Here is a 21,739-nt window from a genome sequence, read left to right as displayed (position 1 = left end):
AAAAGCGCTATACAAATAAAAATTACTTACTTACTTACTTTTAAGATATCAAAATTACAGTTTGAATACCTTGGCATAGTTATCACCCAATCTATTCGCAGCCTGAAATAATTTCTATAATCTTGTGTCTCCTCCTAAATCTCTTATCCATAATTAAGTTGAAGTAGGAGGGTGAACTTCAAATTATCTGATGCATTCTGGGATAAAGAATGGAATGGTAAATCAAGTTGTGCTCGGTTAAGTCTGATTCGATCTAAAGTACTACACAGGCTCCATCATAGTAAGCAAAAGTTATCAACACCATTCGTGAAACACTAATTTATGATTATGATACTAATGATTACATGTTGTACTTTTTTCTTTAATTTTGACAATTTTGTATTAGAGAGCGTGAAACTAATAAATGTGAAACAAGCATGCTATTGAATAATGACACTATCAAGCTAAAACCTATAAAAAAATTAAATTCCCAGTACAGTAATATGCACAAAGTTTGGAGGAGAATAATGATGAACCAGTGATTGTACCTAAATAGGATATTAAAAATGTGATTATAATGAATGATTAACAATGATGATGAAAATATTACTAATGAATAAAATTATATAGGGACCTACCAGTTTTTATCACACACAGACAAAATGCTTGGCTTGGTACAGATGTCCAATTCCGGCCACAAATGCCCAACCCACCATCTTATTCTTATGTGAGTTGTCAATGTTGATATAACAAAATTACTTTTTTTACTTTTACTTTTTTTTTCTTTTTTTTCTAAGGTCCCACCGCCAGCATATACGCTCCGTCCTTAGCCGTCTTCTCGCGCACCAACTGTTTGTCAAGGCAGAGAAGTGAGAGTTTAATGTCAGAACCGTCTCATTCCTTGGTTATATCAACAGCCCAGGTAGAGCTGAATGGATCCCGCCAAGGTACAGGCGGTCTCCGACTGGCGGGTCCCCGATACACCCAAAGCCCTGCAACGGTTTCTCAGGATTTCTCATTTTTACCGGCGTTTCATCCATAATTTCAGTTCTCGCTGCTTTTCTTTACACAGTCTCACTTCTGAGTCACAACCCTTCCGGTGGTCCCCGGCCACCGAGGAGGCGTTCCGGGAGCTCAAGCGCTGCTTTACCTCTGTCCCCGTCCTCCGGCAACCTGATTCCCGTCTCCAGTTCCTGGTCGAGGTTGACGCTTCCAGCACTGGGCTCGGCGCGGTCCTGTCACAGAGATGCGCTGCAGATGGCAAGACTCACCCCTGTGCCTTCTTTTCCCGCAAGCTCACTACCGCTGAACGGAACTATGATGTGGGGGATCGAGAGCTCCTCACCATCAAGGGGGCTCTGGAGGAGTGGCGCCACTGGCTGGAGGGGGCGGAGAATCTGTTCGTGGTGTGGACCGACCAACGAGGTCTGCCACCAGGTGACCGAACTGAGACCATATCTCGGCTGCCACTGCCTCGGACAGACCCCATTCGTCCTGGATGGCCCCCCTCGACAGTGCCTTGGGGTAAACCAATAGCGAAGCGGTTAGAGGGCGGAGCACCAATATGAAGTAGAGCTGCTCCCTTCTGAGTCTGTTGCTGTGTCTCAAATCGCATACTACTCTTAGTATGCTAGAAGTTAGTATGCATCAGTTAAGTGTACGTTCTAACTAGTACGCAAATTCTCCACAGATAGTATGTCTCAAATCAAACACTGCCGCTACACACTAACCGGAAATCACATGACAGCTTCTTCTTCTACTTCTATTTAACGATGTTTCAGCCAGCTGTTTGAACGCTATCGCTGACACCTGCTGGCAGCACGTTTTACAAGTTTGGAAAAAGAAATAAAGAAAAATATGAGAATCTATATATTCGTGAGATATTTAAGCTGGTATCAGCACCGAAGACGTGTCATCCTTCTACTGCTGCTGAAAATGCACCTGTAAGTATATGAATATTTATGCATTTATATATGACGTAACTTCCGTTTAAAACGTCATTAAGATGGCGGCTGTTTAGGGTGGTTAGTGTCCATCGAACCATGCTCAGTTTTGTGGGCGTGTTAGTACGCCAATTTAGTGTGCATGGCGCACTAAATTTCGCATACTAAGAATTGAGACGCACTAACTCACTAAAAATACTAACTTTGAGTACGCTGGTATGCGGTTGAGACACAGCAATGAACAAACTTGAAAGAACCACTGCCCCGGAAGAGACGACCCCCTGGACAGGAAACTTTCCCTTAAATATAGAGATGTTCTTCAGTGCGGGACCGTCTTTCCCGGACCCGTACACTCTGCATCTACCTTTTTTCTCCATAAAGCAAAGTATTAAGACCCGGACGTGACGTCATGTTGGAGGGACACAAACGGACTCCAGTTTTAATCGTTTTAAACATGAGTGCACATTATTGCTGTCATGTACAAACTCAACTTTGAACATAAAATAATAAGAACATCTCAGCCAGTGTAATATCCACGAACATGTGGGGATTTTGTGTTCCGATGAACCGACCCCTCCCCAGCCTGGTACGTGGTGGTGGAATGAAGGACAGACACATGGATGAGTTTAAGAAAAATGCTCGTTTAGTGAATTATGCAAAAGTCAGAGACAAACTTACGTGAACACGGGCGCTAGCAAGCAGAGAGATCTATCGCAGACGTCTTCGAATGCCAGAACGCAAATATCCCACAAAATGGTGGATCTTTTATAGTAGAATATTCAGGTTAACGCCTCTAGTCAAATGTACATGTAGGATTGGACAGTAACTGTAAACACTTGATTCTAAGATCGCCGCTCGCACGTGGTCATCATGGAAACTTACCAAAAGTTGTTGTCTTCTCGAATCTGTATGTTCCCAGCGACTTGCTGGACTGTTGTGTCTTTCAGTGTGAGTTCTCTAACAGGTGTCCAGAGACCTGCTGGGAATCTGGGATTTTTTTTATCTTTCTGTGTGTGTGATGCTTTGTGACCTCGGCCTGTGTTGCAGTCAGTGAATGCAATGCAAGAAAAGGATTATTTAATATGAATTAAATATGAAAGATTATCAGTTAATCAAGTGACTATTTGAAATGTGTGTTGAATCTAGATGATTGATTACAGTAAAGTTGTCATTTCCTTACACTATTGTTTGTGTATTTAATGTGAAAAGTATTATTTCTTGCACGTAAAAACGATGATTACCACCGCCGAACGAGACAGCTAAGTTGACAACTTAGTTTTGGAAACCAGCGGGTCTTAACCACGGTAAAGACGCCAGAAGGCTGGAACGGTAACATAAGTCAGTGAGGACCACAATTTCATTTATGCTTTATGTCTTAATATTTGACAATAAAAGAGCTTGACTTGAACTTCAACCCTAAATAATTAGTTAAATTAGTAGTATTATACTTAGTAGTAAGTATTTAACTTCATCTGTGGAGAAAAGTAATCTCAACATAAAAAGATGACGTCAGCAACAACAAAGTCACATTAACAAGTTAATTCATTTTTCGAACGATTAAGATAATAAGATATTGTTTTTTGTTGTAGATGAAACATAAACCTTTGAGTTTTGTATAAATACCACCATCTAGTGGTCAAATGGAGCTACAACACCAACAATGATCAATCATAAATACATAGATAAAGGTTTATTGATCCCTCAGGGGGTCTACTTCGGGTAATTGTTTTTCCAATTAGACACAACAACACAGACAATAGATTTATAAAAATAAGAACAAGTACAAAGTTTCTATAAAAAGAAAGTACAAGATGACACAATCTGACGATAAAGATCAAAGACAGATGAGACTTCTGCTGAGTAACACAGCGAGACGATTCCTCATCTGATCCATTAGGAACCCCTGGGTTATCTATCATAACCTCAGGTTCTACGAGTTGGTGCGAAGCCCTCTAACGGCTTCGCTATTGGTTTACCCCGAGGCACCGCCTCGTCTCTGAGAAAGCTTAATGAACTCGCCACCCAGCAGGGGGCAGTCCACTTCCTATAAAGGCGGGAAGCACCCGCCGCACTTTCTCCAACTGAAAACTCAGCGAGAAGGGCGGCCGCTGGGCGACGAGGTTAGAGGGCTTCGCACCAACTCGTAGAACCTGAGGTTATGATAGATAACTCAAGGGTTCTACGTCATTGGTGCTCCGCCCTCTAACGACTTCGCTATTGGTTTACCCAAAAAGGCGAAGCCTGACGGGATAAATGTACCCCCAGCTGGACGCCGCTCCTGAAGCAGCATCGCTAGGGCCCCGCCGGCCCAGGATCCAAGTCCACTGGAGCCGTGGGCCTCGAGGGGGGGCACAGCAGCGCTCAAAACCGTATGAGCTACTGATCCCGCCGTCACGTCGAAGAGATAGGCCTTAGCAAGGTAGACGTGGATGCCCAAGAAGCAGCTGAGCAGATATCCTCTGCTGCCACACCCCGCAAAAGAGCCACTGAGGCTGCCAAACCACGGGTGGAATGTGCCCTCAGACCGCTAGGAGCGGATCCACCCGTTGCTCGGTAGGCCCGGATAATGGCCAGAAAGAGATACTTACCTGATCGCTCTCGCATACCTCATGGTCGACTCCATGCAGCGAGCCAGTCATCCTCCTAGTCGACGTCTGTTCATGATCGATGGACGACTCAGCTCGAGTCATCAGGGCCCAACACGTTGGAACGTGAGCTTGTCGAGTGCAGCGCACAGGACTGCCATGTTGTTTGTTTTCTTAAACAACACGGCAGTCCTGTGTTGATCATAATCATGATCTGAGGCGGCGTGGGTCGACAAGCCTCGAACGCTTCCCATCACTGTCAAAAGCTGTGGGAAGCACTCAGAAGGCCACATAATCATCACGTGTGATTTGGGCCTCTAGGCAAACGAAGCAGACATGTGTGTCTCCTCTTCAGGGAGTCTTCGTGCACACATGGTTCACTTCAATATTCATTCGCCATCATAAATACCACTGTCAGGAGCTTTCTCGCTGAGTTGAAAAAGGAGAAAGTGCGGCGGGTGCTTCCCGCCTTTATAGGAAGTGGACTGCCCCCTGCTGGGTGGCGAGTTCATTAAGCTTTCTCAGAGACGAGGCGGTGCCTCGGGGTAAACCAATAGCGAAGCCGTTAGAGGGCGGAGCACCAATGACGTAGAACCTTCATCTCCTGGTTCTTCAGTCGCACTTTCTGCGTGAGGACACACACCACGAGAGTTAGATTCAGAGTCAGATTCTCTTCTGACGAAATGACTAACAAACACACGTGGTTTTCAAAGGTCATCAGAATAAATTGTGTTTTATTTTCGGTTTGTTGAACCGTTTGACCAGAGTTCTTGCTCATTGCAAACATGTTCTGGACATGTACTCTAACCGAGGTTATTCCACCACCTACTGGCGGGACTGCGTCATCACAAGAAATTATACATTTACAGACAAATCCTGTTACAAACACACGAAGCCACAGAGGTCGTACAGAAGTCGGAGTTTCCAGAAGAGCCGAGCTCTTCTCTGTCTTTTGGTTTGACGGCCCCTCACAACAGTCACATTATCTAACGTGGACCCCGAGGAAATAAACATCCGTGTGAAACACATTGTGACACACCTTAAACACAAAACACACACTGACACACACACTGAACACGTAGCAGAGTACCACACTGCCCTCTGCTGACCGTCACCGATCACCTGCAGATTGGAGAAAAAGTGAAATTATTTTCATGAAACTATGAAGAAATGGATTAACTCATCTAGGAACAAAGTAATAATGATATATTTTATTTTAATGTTAAATGTCCGAATAAAACATCTCAATCGTGATCACACTTAATTTGCATAAATGTCAAACATGTCAGATGCTTCAGCGGCTCAGAGACTGAGACACGTGCCATCGCTCCTGCATTTCAATGAAAACACTCGCTTGTCACTCCTAGAACTTCACCTGTTCTTTGCTGGTTCCTGACTGTCACCGAAGGAGGACGAGTAAACATCTGTTCCACAACGACTTCCAGGACAAACTTGAGTATTTGAAGATTGATACTCACTCTATTCACTTTTATTTTTGCTGGCCAGCACCACCAATAGACAATATTATTTTTCTTTTGAAGACAATACATTTTCCAGCCAAGTAGGCTATTTTTGTTTTTGTTTGTTTATTGAATATTTTGTTGAAGTATATTCTGTTTATATTTTTGTAATAGTTTAGAATAGGAGACGATAAATATTAATTTTCTCTACTGTGAGTGAGGTGGATGAATGTTCTTCTGTCCATAATTATTTTATTTACTGGACTGATGGTAAACTGCTATCAACCCTAAATTTTCCATATTGGTTACACAAGCATTTTATTAGCGTCATTCAGAGAAACCAGCGCATTGAGAGGTGAGGCTCTGCTCAGCAGGAACATTTTGGCACTGAAAGATGTTTCTCGGGAACTATTGAATAAAAGGCTGGAGGCACAGGAGGAACCAGGAGTTCTTGAAGAAGCAAATGCAGATTCTTCAGTGGATTTTTAGTAGGACACAAAAAAAGTCTCTAAACGTGAAGCTTTGTTGCAGAGACGTCGCTGCAAGGTCTCCTCTTAAGTAAGAAGAGCAAATGAAAGACATTTGTGAAAGAAACTAAACTAAAAGCAACATCAAAAATCATCCGTCATCGTTCCACTCAGTGCAAAAGAAATAAAAAAGGATAATTGGTGAGAAATGTTGAGGAGAAGAAAACACAGGCAGATGGTTCTACAGAAAAGAAAAACACATTTGACAAATGAGAAACACAACTAGCCTGAAATGAAGAAACATTAATATCAAGGTTGAGAGTTGGACACATAAAAACATCAATGAGTATTTTAGGAAGAACGTTTGGATTTAAGAGATATGTTCATGAGAACTGTTACAATGTGGACTAAATGATTCAAGAGATCATAGAAACTGCTCAATGATCATAACTTTATTTATATATCTACTAGTAAAGTAAAAGTGAAATGACACTCTGTACCAGCAGGTGGTGCTGGTGCACCTTTAACTGCTATAGAAGAAGATTTCAGAAGTACTTTCACTTTCTCTGTCGCTGCAGTGACATCCGTTCGTGTTTTGAGAACAACATTCATCATCCATCTGTTGGTTTCCATCCTTTTGAGTGGCAGTAGAAGTAAGTAGAAGTATTGTATACTGTATCCTCCAGAGTATGTATCCGATGATATCTTAGTATTATTCTTGTTTGAACATATTTCACTTTCACACTTCCTTGCATTAAGTCCTGTTCAATTCAACACTGTTCTGTTCAAAACGAGTCACATGTTGGACGTTGGACAGATATTCGCTCCAGACTAGTCTTTGTCCGAGTCTTTAGATCATATGTCGCTGATCATTTCTGCGCGGGTTGGTTCGTGACATAGTTTCCGGTTTCACTGTAACTTTCTCGTTATTTATATTATTGAGCCTTAATGTAGTTGATTTGTCTTGTATCGTTGACGTCAGGTTCTGCTGTACCTGATGTTATAAGATTGTAAACATTTATTCGCCATCATTACATTCCACTGTGATCTTTTCACTGTCAGTAGCTTTCTGCCGAGTTAAAAAGGAGGAAGTCTCTTATAGGAAGTGAACTACACCCTTCTGGTCGGAGAGTTCATAAGCTTTCTCAGAGACGAGGCGGTGCCTCGAGGATAAACCAATAGCGAAAGCAGAGGGCGGAGCACCAAATGACGTAGAACCTGTAAACTTTTTATTATTTATATTATTGAGCCTTCATGTAGTTTATTTGTCTTGTATCATCGACGTCAAGTTCTCCTGTACATGATGTTATAAGATTGTAAATATACCAGACGCAAACTTGTCTTCCTCTTTACTGTGAGGAAGTGTATCAACACATTTCTTTGTATTTGTGTCTGATTTTCTCATCTGTGGAGACTTTGTCAGCATTGACATGTGATTATCATTGCAAGCAGAAGTGTTGCAGAGTTCTATACAGTGGTAAATACAAGATACTTTCATGCTTTACATTGGTCACATTTGAAAAATATGTATTAATTTGGATACATTTCACTGAGAGTACCATGTATTGAAAATATAATACTGTGCAGTCTTAAATGTCACCTTCATCAGGAATAAAGTGTCACCTTAAAAAATGTTTGCATCAATTAAACAATTTGAAATGAGAATTTCTGTATAAAGCATGAGCTATTGTACACCAGGATAGTAACATTATATTTGATAGACACGCATACGTTGATTTACGGACTCAATTAAAGTGTCTCTGTTACAATGTTTGTGGTCAAAAACTGCACCTACTGCCTCTGAATGACTCGCATGTCAAATGACATACTTTCCTTCTTGCAAACCGGGGGAGGAGGAACAACAGAGAATGTTATGAAAACTACAAGTTAAAGGTAATGTTTATCTCAGTTTAAAAGTATTGAAAACACCAAGTATGTCAATTGTGAGTTTTTCCTCCTAAATGAAACAGAGTTGTTTTCACCTATGATGGAGGATGAAGAAGAAATGGACATTTGTGATTATAACACTGACATTCCAAAGGAAACGCAGGAAGAAAACTTTTCGTCACAACAACGCTGGGTTTTATTGTTGTTAAATGTATATTCTTTCATTTGACAATACATGTTCTCTTTCTGTTCGGGGTAGAACCGCGTCTGTTTCAGAAGTTATTAAAAACCTAACTCTCCAGATTGACCGTAAACATGTCATCAGAACACAAACGAACAAATAAAACATTGAAGAACGAATAAATATATAAAGATGTAGAAACAAAAATAACGGCACATAGTAAACTAAAAGAAACAAAACAATGACCAGCAGATGAACAAATATATATTATAAAGAAATGAAAAAACGGAATCTTTACGCAAACAAACAAACATAAAATAACAGATAAATGAATACATCTCATAAAGATAAATATACTGTATCTGCACACGTCAAATAAAACAGTGAACAACATATAAAGGAATAACTATTGTAAAGATAAAGAAAAATACAATAAAATTGATGATTGTTATTTAATAAAGTTATGAACTAAAAAGTACTTGGTGTTTTTTTTTAATCATAGTTAAGAAATGGTATTGAAGTATCAAATAATGTACTAGTATTAGTATCCACTACATGACAATATGGTTTCAAACCACAGGGAGAGAAAAAGGTAGCAGTTTCAGTGTATGTTGGACAATATGTTTGTATATTATTCTCTGAAAATCTTTATCGTGGTAAATCTAATGGTGATATAAGATCATCCATATCATGATTGAATATTTCTTTCATATCGCCCATCCCTATTTTTTAGTATGAATGTTCAGATAAACGCCTCTGGTCAGTCCTGCGTGTATTATTGACAGCAAGTCTCAACAACTGGCTCCTAAGATGGCCGTGCTACATGGTCGTTGTGGAAAGTTTCAACAGACTCCGTGGAACTCTGCTTATCTTGTGACTTTGTCGCAGATCTCGTCTTTGAATCGAGACTTGCTGGCATCATGTGAGGATTTGTTTTGTGTTTCCTCAGTGTGTAGGAACGATCTGACTTGAAGTACAGCTAAGAACTTCTAATCTAAAGTAACATGAATTTTACTTTATATGAAACCGGCCCCAGCATGGGTGTTTGCTGATCCACAAGTCCAATGACTAGTGAGTCCAAGACCTTATCACAGAAAACATTCTCTTGACGTAATGGAGGAAATATTGGAAACATACTACTAATATTAATGAATACAAGTTATTAATCTTGCTGTAATATAAGTCAGTCATCTTTATGTATCATGTGTCCCCCTAAGATTTAAAGTTGATCTGACATCAATAGGTCACATTTTTAGGAAGCTATTGCAAAATGATATTAAAAAATTGACATTGAATTTGTTGACTAACAAACTGACACGTACTGAAGTAGAAGTGCTTGAAGTGAGCGACTCCGATCTGGTGCATTGAATATATGTCCAATATCCACCATTTGACTAACTTTACTCTGGTGCCTGTTCTTGAAGGATGGATTGCAGAGGAGAGTTTAGTTTGCTGTGAACCTCCATATAAGAGTCACATTGAGTGTAACAGCACAAGTGTGTTTTATCTTTTTTAATGACGTCGACTATTTCGCTTTTGTACTTGAAATGATTATCCTGGGTTTATATAAATGTCTGCTATGGTATTTTGTTATAATTCAATGTCAATAAAGTACATTTATTTTACAAAGACAGTCATACGGTTAAATTAAAAATACATTAATTTTGGGGTGGATTAAATTATTAATCTCCCTCATGTTGAAGCTCTCGCGACCACTCCTGGATTCTTTCCTCTACTTGAACATTTTCACTTTGTCTTGACCCTCGTGGTCAATGTTTTGTTTTTATGTTGTAACCGTGTGAATCAACAACAACAAACAATGTTGCACTGTTGGTCTCTGACAGGACACACCCCCTCACTCACGGGCGTTTTCATCGATCAGTGTTTCCCTGAGTCTGGATCAGAAGGAGCTGAGCTCACCTGGAAGTTTCACCTACAAACATGGACACAAGTCTTCAGAGCAGAGAGCTGCTCACAGGTCAGTGACTTTCTCACCGTCTACAATCTATCATGTCTGCCCAGCAAGAGTGAATGGATGAATCAAGAGTGTGGTCGTGAGGTGAATAAATGAATCAAGAGTGTGGTCGTGAGGTGAATGAATGAATCAAGAGTGTGGTCGTGAGGTGAATAAATGAATCAAGAGTGAATGAATCAAGAGTGTGGTCGTGAGGTGAATAAATGAATCAAGAGTGTGGTTGTGAGGTGAATAAATGAATCAAGAGTGAATGAATCAAGAGTGTGGTCGTGAGGTGAATAAATGAATCAGGAGTGAAGTTGTGAGGTGAATAAATGAATCAAGATTGTGGCCGTGAGGTGAATAAATGAATCAAGATTGTGGCTGTGAGGTGAATAAATGAATCAAGAGTGTGGTTGTGAGGTGAATAAATGAATCAAGAGTGTGGTCTTGAGGTGAATGAATGAATCTTCATTGTGATAATGTGTTGATTGAATAAATAAAAACATGCAAAAAAGAGATGAAACAAATTGAAGTGGAAGAAAGTCAAAGAGATGTTGTGTTTAAACAAGTGACACAAACATTCAGATCCATGATGCTGTTGTGTTTGTGTGCAGGTGTGGACACAGAGGAGGAAGATCCTCCCTCTAAAAAACTTCTGGGTGAAGACCATGACAGTCAGACCAGAGCTCAGAGGTGAGAAGATCACTTCTCCTGTCAGACCTTCAAATACTGGAATCATTTTCTCAATGAAACTTGTGTGTGTTCAGACCAAAGCTACTTACATCTGCTGGACCTGGATCTGGACCTGGATCTGGACCTGGACCTGGACCTGGACCTGGACCTGGACCTGGTCCCAGCTGTGTGTCTCTGAAGAGTGATGGGTCTTTGGGAAGAATAATTAACTTCAAAGGTGAACAGAAGCATCAGAGGTGAGAGACAACAGGAGCAACATGAGAACATCTAGTGGTTATTTAAATGTGCAGAGAAAACTATACAGTATATCTTTACACATGAGAGGAAGAAGAAAAGAGACAGAGAGGGAGAGAATTAAAGCAGTGTTTGCAGTATTGCACTTAAAGCTATATTTTACATTCACCACAGAATATTGCATGTGATTAAGGTGAGGTAGTGTCTCGTTCTTTTTTGCAGTGTTCAGTGTTTTTTTTTTGCAGTCAGTCTGGCTGTTCTCGGGAGAAAACTGTTAAAGAAGTTTTTCACACCTGTATTTGGGGATCCTCTGCCATTCTTCCTTGCAGAACCTTTCCAGTTCTGTCAGGTTGTATGGTGAACGTTGATGGACAGACATTTCCAGGTCTCTCCAGAGATGTTCAATTGGGTTTAGGTCAGGGCTCTGTCTCATTCAAGAACGGTCACAGAGTTGTTCCGAAGCCACTCCTTTGTTATTTAGTTGTGCTCGGGGTCATTGTCTTGTTGGAAGGTGAACCTCGGCCCAGTCTGAGGTCCTGAGCACTCAAGGTTTTCTTCCAGGATATCTCTGTACTTGCATTCATCTTTCCTTCAAACCCTGCAGCTGAAAAACACCCTCATAGCATGAAGCTGCGTCCACTGTGCTTCACTGTTGGATAGTACTGGACACTTGATGAGCAGTGCCTGGTTTTCTCCACACATTCCTCTTAGAATTGAGGCCAAAGAGTTCCATCTTGGTCTCCTCAGACCAGAGAATCTTATTTCTCATAGTCTGGGAGTCCTTCATGTGTTTTTTGACAAACTCTATGCAGGCTTTCATACGTCCTACACTGAGGAGAGGCTTCCGTGGGGCCACTCTGCCATGAAGCCCTGACTGGTGGAGAACTGCAGTGATCGTTGACGTTCGAGAACTTCCCATGTCTTCACTGCATCTCTGGAGCCACAGTGATCTTTGGGTTCTTCTTCACCTCTCTCACCAAGGCTCTTCTCCCACGGTCTAGGAAGAGTTCTGCTCGTCCCAAACTTTTCCAAACCATTTAAGGATTATGGAGGCCACTGTGCTCTGAGGAACCTTGAGTGCTGCAGAAATTCTTCCGTAACCTTGGCCTGATCTGTGCCACAATTCTGTCTCTGAGCTCTTCAGGCAGTTCCTTCGACGTCATGATTCTTATTTGCTCTGACATGCATTGTGAGCTGTGAGGTCTTATATAGACAGGAGTGTGTTTCCTAATCCAGTCAGTTTAATGAAACACAGCTGGACTCAATGAAGGTGTAGAACCATCTCAAGGAGGATCAGAAGAAATGGACGACACGTCAGTTAAATATGAGTCACAGCAAAGGGTCTGAATACTTATGACCATGTGATGATAAAAACTTCTACATTTCATTTTTTTTTCTGTCAAGTTGGGGAACTAAGTGAACATTAATGAGGAAGAAAAATGAACTTAAATGATTTTAGTGAATGGCTGCAATGAAACAAAGAGTTAAAAATCCAAAGGGGCCTGATTACTTTCTGTACCCACCGTATGTAGTTACGTGTATGTGCATTTGAAGTACAGGTACAGATCTCATGCTACGAGTGTCAAAAAAAAATACACCAAACTTCTCAGAGATTGAGGTGCAAACAAAATCTGTGACTCACACCTGCAGATTCAAGAGGTCGTGTTTAGTAACTTGTACTCGTCAACTTATGTAAAAATATAGTCAACGTTTCTTTTTCGTCTTTTACGACTACAAGTTCATCATTTCATCACTCATGTGTACCTTCTTGATTACGAGTATGAATATGTAGTTACGTCAATGCAACTTAATAGTACGAGTACTCATGTCATGTAACGGGTACGTTGGACTAAAGCACTCGTTCATGACTTCATACATATTTGACTTGACTTACGGACATATTTAGTAGAAGATCTACGAACTTCTGAGTACATGAGGCGCCAGGTTCTTTAGGAAAACAACAATCTCACCACACCTGTCGGAATCCCCTCCCATCGGCACATTTGTAAACTTGCCAATTTTCCCGCCTTTCGAGACAAACGTGCACAAACAGAATATACGCAGACATCATTTTGACAACATCAGAAATGCACATGCTCATAGTTGCCATTGATATGTACATTACTGTGACATCGCAAAGAACCAAAGTTACAGTGCATGGAGCTCACCCTCCCTGTTGGAAGCTGAATCTGATCAGTGGAGGTTGTACTTTCAACACTACAAATACTGGAATCATTTTCTCTCTGCAACTTGTGTGTGTTCAGATCAAAGCTACGTACATCTGCTGGACCTGGACCTGGACCTGGACCTGGACCTGGACCTGGACCTGGACCTGGACCTGGACCTGGACCTGGACCTGGACCTGGACCTGCTCCCAGCTGTGTGTCTCTGAAGAGTGACAGATCTATGGATGTAGTAATTGACTTCAAAGGTGAACAGAAGCGTCAGAGGTGAGAGACAACAGGAGCAACATGAGAACATCTAGTGGTCAGATGGTGAACGACAGAGGAATGGATTGAAGTGTTGATCAGAGTTTTGTGTCTTTCAGGATCTACCAGAAGAAACAAGAAGAGTCTGAACTCAACTGTGATTCTCTGAAGAGTGACTGGTCTATGGATCGTCCTGATAATTTCAAAGGTGGACAAGAGTCTTCAGAAGACAGGTGAGGTTTTCTGTCCCTCTTTGACTCACTGATGTGATGTTGGGTCTGTACAAAGGTCTCTGAGGTTCCTTCTACTTGGACTGAAGCCCTCAGATGTTCAGCACTTCATCACAGTTGACATGTTAGCATGAGCAACAGTCATGGACACAATAACAGCTGCTGTGGGACAGACAGGTGCTGTTGGACTCATGAAGAAATCCACAACTTGATGACAGTGAATTCATTTCACTGGATCATTCCATCTGTTGTTGAAGAAGTTTGTATCATGTGACGACCAACAGTCTCTTCAGTTGTTGAGTCAAGAAGAAGAATTCTAAATAGTGCAACTACTTTTCTTCTCCTCCACCTGAAGTCTTGTGAAACTTGACACACAACAAACGTGAGGAAATATTCATCAAAAGTCAAGTTTGATTTGAGTGTTTATCTTGTGATGCAACATTCACGTGGATCATATGAGCGCCTCAGATGAAGGTCACTGATGTGTGAGAGAAGATACTTCAAGTGATTTAAGAGTCACTGATTCAATGATTGAGGGAATGTTTGAGTCGTCAAAGACTGTTAGTTGATCCTCAACAATCATTCTTTCACTCACAGCTGTGTGTGTTTCTATCAGCAGTTAGTGACTCTTGGTGACTTCAACTGAACTCATGAGTCAATGCAGCTCAAAACTTCTCTTTTATTGAGCTTCATGAACTGCTCGTCAAAAGTGCTGCAGACAGTCGTGGAGGAAAGTCGACTCACAAGAGAAGAAGCAACAAACTGCAGCCATGACAATGAAACCACGACTGAAGTGTGAGACAAACTTGTGTTTCACCTGGTTTTCCATGAATGTGGAAGATTCTATCTTCGGTGGTCTGCACATGGAAGAGTCAGAGTCTTGCTCAGACCATTGGTTTCCTTGTAGAAGTAGAACTTATTGACGTCTTGATGTTCTTCACAGAGAGGATCAGCAGGTCTCAGATGTTCTCCAGTGTGTCCAGCAGCAGACAGATGTGGACTCCACACTTCAGGTACGTTCAAGTCTTCAGCCTCACCTGCTGACTACAACAGCTGCTAACTCACCAGTCAGCTGCTTCTGCTGCTTCATGAAGCTCTGGACAACTCCACCTGTCAGCTTCATACTTGAAGTAGAAGGTCTGGTGTGGCTGAGACTCTTGTTTAGTTTTAGAGAGGAGATGAGATTTGAATGTGACTCAGACTCTCTGGTCCTACTCTTGAAGACAGTATTGCTCAACAGGTCCTGGTTAGACTCGGACTGAGACATACCTCTGGTGACCTCTGTAGGTCACATGATCAAGTCACATGTTTGTGTTTCAGCTGCTGGAGGAGAAGGTCATGACCCTGGTGAAGGAGGAACTGGAGAGAGTGAAGAAGTTTCTCAGACCAGGTGAGCAGAAACACCTGGATGATGAGGAAGAGGAGGAGGTGAAGTGTGAAGAGGACCAGATGAGGAGCAGCAGAGAAGCTTTCTTGATGTTCAACGTGAACCTCCTGAGGAGCATGAAGCAGGAGGAGCTTGCTGGTCGTCTGTGGGGAAGTAAGAGGATTTGAACCTTCAACCTGTTGAAAATGAAGTCTTGAATCTATTAGAACATTTGAGATTGAAATTCCTGCAGCTGCTGAGAAGATTTAACTTCAGCTTCTAGAATCTTGAGCTTCATGTGACTTCTCTTCTTCAGGAAGTCGTGCTGGAAAGCGTCAAAGACAAGTGAAAAGGAGCCTGAAGAAGAAGTTCCACAGTGTGTCTGAGGGGGTCGCTAAAGCAGGATACTCTGCTCCTCTGAATGAGATCTACACGGAGCTCTACATCACTGAGGGGGGCACAGACCAGGTCAACCAGGAGCACGAGGTCCGACAGATCGAAGCAGCCACCAGGAACCAGACCAGACCAGAAACCACCATCAGAACAGAAGACCTCTTTAAAGCCTCACCTGAGAGAGAGCCACCAATCAGGAACCAGCTGACGAAGGGCGTGGCTGGCATTGGGAAGACCCTCCTGACACAGAAGGTCACTCTGGACTGGGCTGAAGACAAAGCCCACCAGAACTTTCACCTCATATTTCCTTTCACCTTCAGAGAGCTGAACCTGCTGAAAGAGAAGAAGTTGAGTTTGATGGAACTTGTTCATCTTTTCTTTCCTAAAACCCAAGATCTTAGCAGCTTTGAAGAAAACCAGGTTCTGTTCATCCTTGACGGTCTGGACGAGTGTCGATTCCCTCTGGACTTCAACAGTCGGCGCCTGATAGAAGCTACAGAGTCCACCTCAGTAGACATCCTGCTGACAAACCTCATCAGGGGGGATCTTCTTCCCTCAGCTCGTCTCTGGATCACCACACGACCTGCAGCAGCCAATCAGATCCCTCCTGAGTGTGTGGACATGGTGACAGAGGTCAGAGGGTTCACTGACCTCCAGAAGGAGGAGTACTTCAGGAAGAGGTTCAGAGATGAGGAACAGACCAGCACCATCATGTCTCACATCAGGAGGTCACGAAGCATCTACATCATGTGTCACATCCCGATCTTCTGCTGGATCACTGCCACAGTTCTGGAGGACATGTTGAAGAGAGGAGACACAGGACAGCTGCCCAAGACCCTGACTGAGATGTTCATCTACTTCCTGGTGGTTCTGTCCAAAGTCAAGAAGGTGAAGTTCGACGGAGGATCTTGGACTGACACGGTTTCAGATCCTGAGAGCAAGAAGATGATGGAGTCTCTGGGAAAACTGGCTTTTGAGCACCTGAAGAAAGGAAACTTAATCTTCTATAAGTCAGACCTCACAGAGTGTGACATCAACATCTCAGCAGCTTCAGTTTCCTCAGGAGTCTTCACTCAGATCTTCAGAGAGGAGAGAGGACTGTACCAGAACAAGGTGTTCAGCTTCATCCACCTGAGTGTTCAGGAGTTTCTGGCTGCTCTTCATGTTCACCAGACCTTCATCAACTCTGGAGTCAACCTGATGGAATCAAAACTAACATCCAGACTGTCAAGAATGTTTGGAAAGAAACTTACAATCAAAGAGTTCTACCAGAGAACCATCAACGAAGCTGTAGAAAGTCCAAAAGGACATCTGGACTTGTTCCTGCGCTTCCTTCTGGGTCTTTCTCTGCAGACCAGCCAGAATCTCCTTCCAGGTTTGTTGACACAGACAGGAAGTAGCTCCTGGACCAATCAGGACACAGCAGAGCTCATCAAGAAGAAGATCAGTGAGAAAGTGTCTCCAGAGAGAATCATCAACCTGTTCCACTGTCTGAATGAAGTGAAGGACACTTCTCTGGTGGAGGAGGTCCAACAGCAGCTGAGATCAGGACGTCTCCTCACAGATCAACTGTCTCCTGCTCAATGGTCCAGCCTGGCCTTCATCTTACTGTCCTCAGAGGAACATCTGAAAGTGTTTGACCTGAAGAAATACTCTACCTCAGAGAAGGTTCTTGAGAGGCTTCTGCCGGTGGTTCAAGCTTCAAATGAAGTTCTGTAAGTGGATCATTGAAACATCTCTGATATGAACCATGAATGTTTGATTTCCTTCTTTATTTCATTCAGGCTGAGAAACTTCAACTTCCTTTCTCTCTTCCTCGTTTTTCTTTCACCTTGTTTTGTAAATCCATCATTTTCTGAAGTCACTTTTTGAAACAACATCAACTTTACATTTTAATTTCATGAGCAAACACTTGAACATGTGTCGTGAACACAAACACACAAACACACAAACACACAAACACACAAACAGTGAACAACTGTATGTTTCTCCCTCAGGCACAGACAGGGTTTATTTTAGGCTTGACCCCGAAATCCAGCGTGAAAACTGAACATAAATGATGAAGAAAATGAAAAGTTAACTCAGTGTTAATAGAAACTAACATTCAAACAAAACAACACCTCGTTGGCAGCAAAGAGAGAAAAGTCTTGTTTAATGTTTCTTCAAGTCCTTGAGTTTATGCAAATGAATGTCTCTTGAGCTTCTTCTTAGACTTTTGAACTCTTGTGAGATAAACAGAGAGGAAGTGGACTTTCAAAATAAAACTAAAAACGTTTTACAAGATAAATAAATAACATGAACTTAAATCCACTGAAAACTTCACAATAATACAAAGAATATTCAAAGTAGAAACAAGTTACAACAACAGTTAGTCTGAAGCTCAAATGAAAAACACCAGATGATTCAATGAACTCATGACTTGTATGAAAACCATTAGATTTTCACTGATTATTATCAAACATTGAACCATCAACATAGTCCTGTCAATCAAGTCTGTTGCCATGTTCGAGTCACTAGATGAACCATCTATAGGAGATTCACTCAATAAAGACTCACAGCATGGATCAGTGAACAGAAGATGATTTGACTTTAGACTCACTAAAATAACTGAGTCGACGCTCGAGTCACAAATGTATTGTATGTCATCTCTGCCAAAAGTATTGTCTTCAAACATGGAAGATTGTTTCAAATATCAATGAAAGCTGACAGTAAATCCTGGTTTGACCCTCCTAGGCCTCCATAGTCAAACCTGGAACTACAGAGAAAACATTTGAAACCTGGAGATTTAAAGGAACGACACGTTTGAACAATGATGGAGGAAAACTTTGAAGACTTTGATAAATGTGAAAAAATATCATTAGAAAATATGAAAATGTCCAAACATCTTCAATTGAAACATGTTTATGAATCATGAATAAAAAGTGTCACCAGATGGAAACAAACTGATCCATATATTGATTGATGTCCAGAAACAACTTCAAAAATATTCTCCAAACTTGACAAATGTTTCAAAAGTTGAAACTAATTCAGTTCATGTGAAGCAAACATGGAGAAGAAATGAAGGTGAATGTGACGGAGGATGATTGACACTCCATCTGTGTCACAACATAGATCCACTGGATCCAAAGATGGAGAGAATTCACCTTGAATTTTCTAACTGTAAACATTCAAATGAAGACGACAATGTTGAGAGAGTGCAGGAGTGTGAGTGACAAACACACACACATTGTTTGAGCTTGTATTACCTGCAACACCTTCACACTCACACCTGACACGGTTATGAATAATAACTTTGTAAACCTGTTCATATTGAATTGAATGTTAAAAAACAAATTCAAGAAATTGACTGAAGTGAATCTTCACGATTGAATCAGTGTCTTGATTAAATTGAATATATTTTTACTCTGGAAAAGAATTGTGACTCTTCTTATTTTTCCTTATGTTATCTTGTGTTTGTTTCTCATATAAACACAAATCAATCCTCTTGTTGACGACACACTTCTGTTTCACAGGCTGAGAGACTGTCGACTGTCAGAGAGAAGTTGTTCACTTCTGTCCTCAGTCCTCAGCTCTCCGTCCTCTAGTCTGACTCAACTGGACCTGAGTCAGAACCTTGACCTGAAGGATCCAGGAGTGGAGCTGCTGTCTGCTGGACTGAAGAGTCCACACTGTCACCTGGAGACTCTCAGGTCAGAACATCATGTCTTCAGCTTCAGAACATGTGAAAGTCAGAGGTGAGACTCCAGAGAGTCAAAGTTGAGTCTTCAGTGAGTTCTTCAATGAAGCAGATGATTCTAAGTGACCTCAGTCTTCAGCAGGTTCTACTTGAACTTGATTTGTTCTTCTGCTGGGTCGTGCTGTTCAGTATGTTGACACATATTTACTGATCTCAGATCCATTCAAACACATTTGAGAGACTCTTGTGATGTCATCACTCGTTCTGTTGCTAGATTTCAATGCAGGGTAATGTTCATGGTGATGTGAGCATGTGTGATGAACACATCAGCAACTGTATGAAAAGTCAAACATGTTCTTCTTCATCACAATATTCAACAGTGTCGTCTCACATCCTGCTCATATCTTTCATTTCAACTCATCTCTGTGTCACCAACTCACTCCTTCTTTCTCTCTTCATGGTTTTTCTTTCACGTTGTTTTGTAAATCCATCATTTTCTAAAGTCACTTTTTGAAACAACATCAACTTTTCATTTGAATTTCATGAGCAAACACTTGAACATGTGTCGTGAACACAAACACACAAACAGTGAATGAATAACTCTGTATTATTATTTTATTTATTTATCCTTTATTCATCCAGGTTTGTCTCATTGACATTAAAATCTCTTTTACAAGAGAGACCTGGACAGGATGGACAGCAAAACACAGTTACACATAAAAACTATTTCATACAGTATTAAGTGCGTTGGTACAATATCAGAAAAGATAAAAGATTACTGACTAAAAACATTCACACTCGCTGATAGAGTCCGACGTCAAATTCCTGACAACAGCCTTGAATTTGTCAAAAGTCACTAGATTGTCAAACTTGTGCTGCTTCTTCAGCTTCTTCCACGATGACGGCGCAGAAAAGTTAAAAGCTGTTTTACCCAGTTCAGTACGAGCTGGAGGAACATTCATAACCTATAATCTCCTTGTAGATACAAACATGCCGATGACCAAGTCGTGGCGAAGAGAGCGAAGGCCAGTGACCTCTTGAGTATAGTGTGCAGTGATGGGTTAAGGGTCTTCAGTTTGTCATGAACCTCAAGGCTCCATGTTACACAGTGTCCAACATCTTTAGACAGTGAGCTGATGAATTCATGTACAACACATCTCCAGAATCAAGAACGGTCAGGAAGGTAGCTTCGACTCGTCGTCGAGCCTAACCTTAGCTTCAGTTTATTTACCAGGTTTTGTATGTGCATTTTAAAAGAGATGTGGTCATCAATCATAAAAGCCAAGTATTTGTAAGAATACACCTCCTCAATTTCATGACCTTGGGAAGTTAAAATATTGTGATTTATCTCAATCTTTTTGTAATTTGAAAATACCTTAAGAAAGATAAAATCCACGTTGCTTTCTTACAAGAAACACATCTTGATGACACAGAACATGGTAAACTGAATAAATCAGGATTTAAACACGTCTATTTTGCTTCTCATAGTTCAGGAAGAAGGAGGGGAGTGTGATCCTCATAAATAATGCAGTAAATTACCAGCACGTTTCAGAGTATAAAGATAATGAAGGTAGATTTATAATAATTACAGGTAAAGTTGAAGATGAATTAGTGAGTTTCTTTAACATGTATGTTCCACCTGGAGCGACTGGTCCTTCTATAAACGTTTACTTGAAATAATGACAACAAAAAGCCAAGGGATGTTGATTTGTGGGCGACTTCAATATTCGACTTAACCCCAAAATGGACTCATCTAATGGCAAGTCAGACACAAGAAACATCAACAAAAAGTTCAACAATATTATGGAAGAAGTGGGAATTATTGACACTTGGAGAGAGTTGAAATCAAAAAATCAAGAATATACACATTACTCAGCAGCTCATAATGTTTACTCTCGCATTGACTATTTCTTCATGTTTAAAACGGATCAAAGGGTAAATAAGTGTGAAATAGGCCCCAGTAGTGTTTCCGACCACGGTCCGGTCTACATGACGGTTGGTCTGGGAAAAAGCGTAGATCTACAGTCTGGAGACTCAATTCAAACATTCTAAATAGCCACGCTATTAAAGATAAACTGAAAGCCGAAATTGAAGACTATTTAGAATTAAATGATAACAAGGAAGTATCACCACCTATATTATGGGATGTTCTAAAGGCTGTGTTGAGGGTAAAATAATTGTTATCTCCTCATATGAGAAGAAACTTAGACAACAAGAACTTATGGAATCAGAAGACAAACTGAGGACAACTCAAATGAA

General features: G+C 41.2%; 1 protein-coding gene across 8 annotated transcripts in view; it reads left to right on the top strand.

Annotated features, from left to right (window-relative positions):
- Nucleotides 1-21,739, top strand: part of LOC148085075 (NACHT, LRR and PYD domains-containing protein 3-like) — a 117,088-nt gene that overhangs the window by 81,469 nt on the left and 13,880 nt on the right. For 7 of the 8 annotated variants that reach the window (XM_087783239.1, XM_087783245.1, XM_087783240.1 and 4 more), the window contains one exon: nt 19,317-19,493. In XM_087783239.1, the coding sequence (XP_087639365.1) occupies nt 19,317-19,493 (177 nt within the window). Of the gene's footprint in view, nt 1-7,060; nt 7,088-10,346; nt 10,481-11,073; nt 11,153-11,226; nt 11,389-13,650; nt 13,837-13,934; nt 14,049-14,988; nt 15,059-15,365; nt 15,586-15,727; nt 17,520-19,316; nt 19,494-21,739 lie in introns of those variants that run through there. The other variant, XM_087783247.1, reaches the window with a different exon arrangement.

The sequence above is a fragment of the Callionymus lyra genome, chromosome 2 (assembly GCF_982586985.1).
Source record: "Callionymus lyra chromosome 2, fCalLyr1.hap1.1, whole genome shotgun sequence".
Classification (NCBI taxonomy): Eukaryota; Metazoa; Chordata; class Actinopteri; order Syngnathiformes; family Callionymidae; genus Callionymus; species Callionymus lyra.
This window is presented reverse-complemented; position numbering and strand designations above follow the sequence as displayed.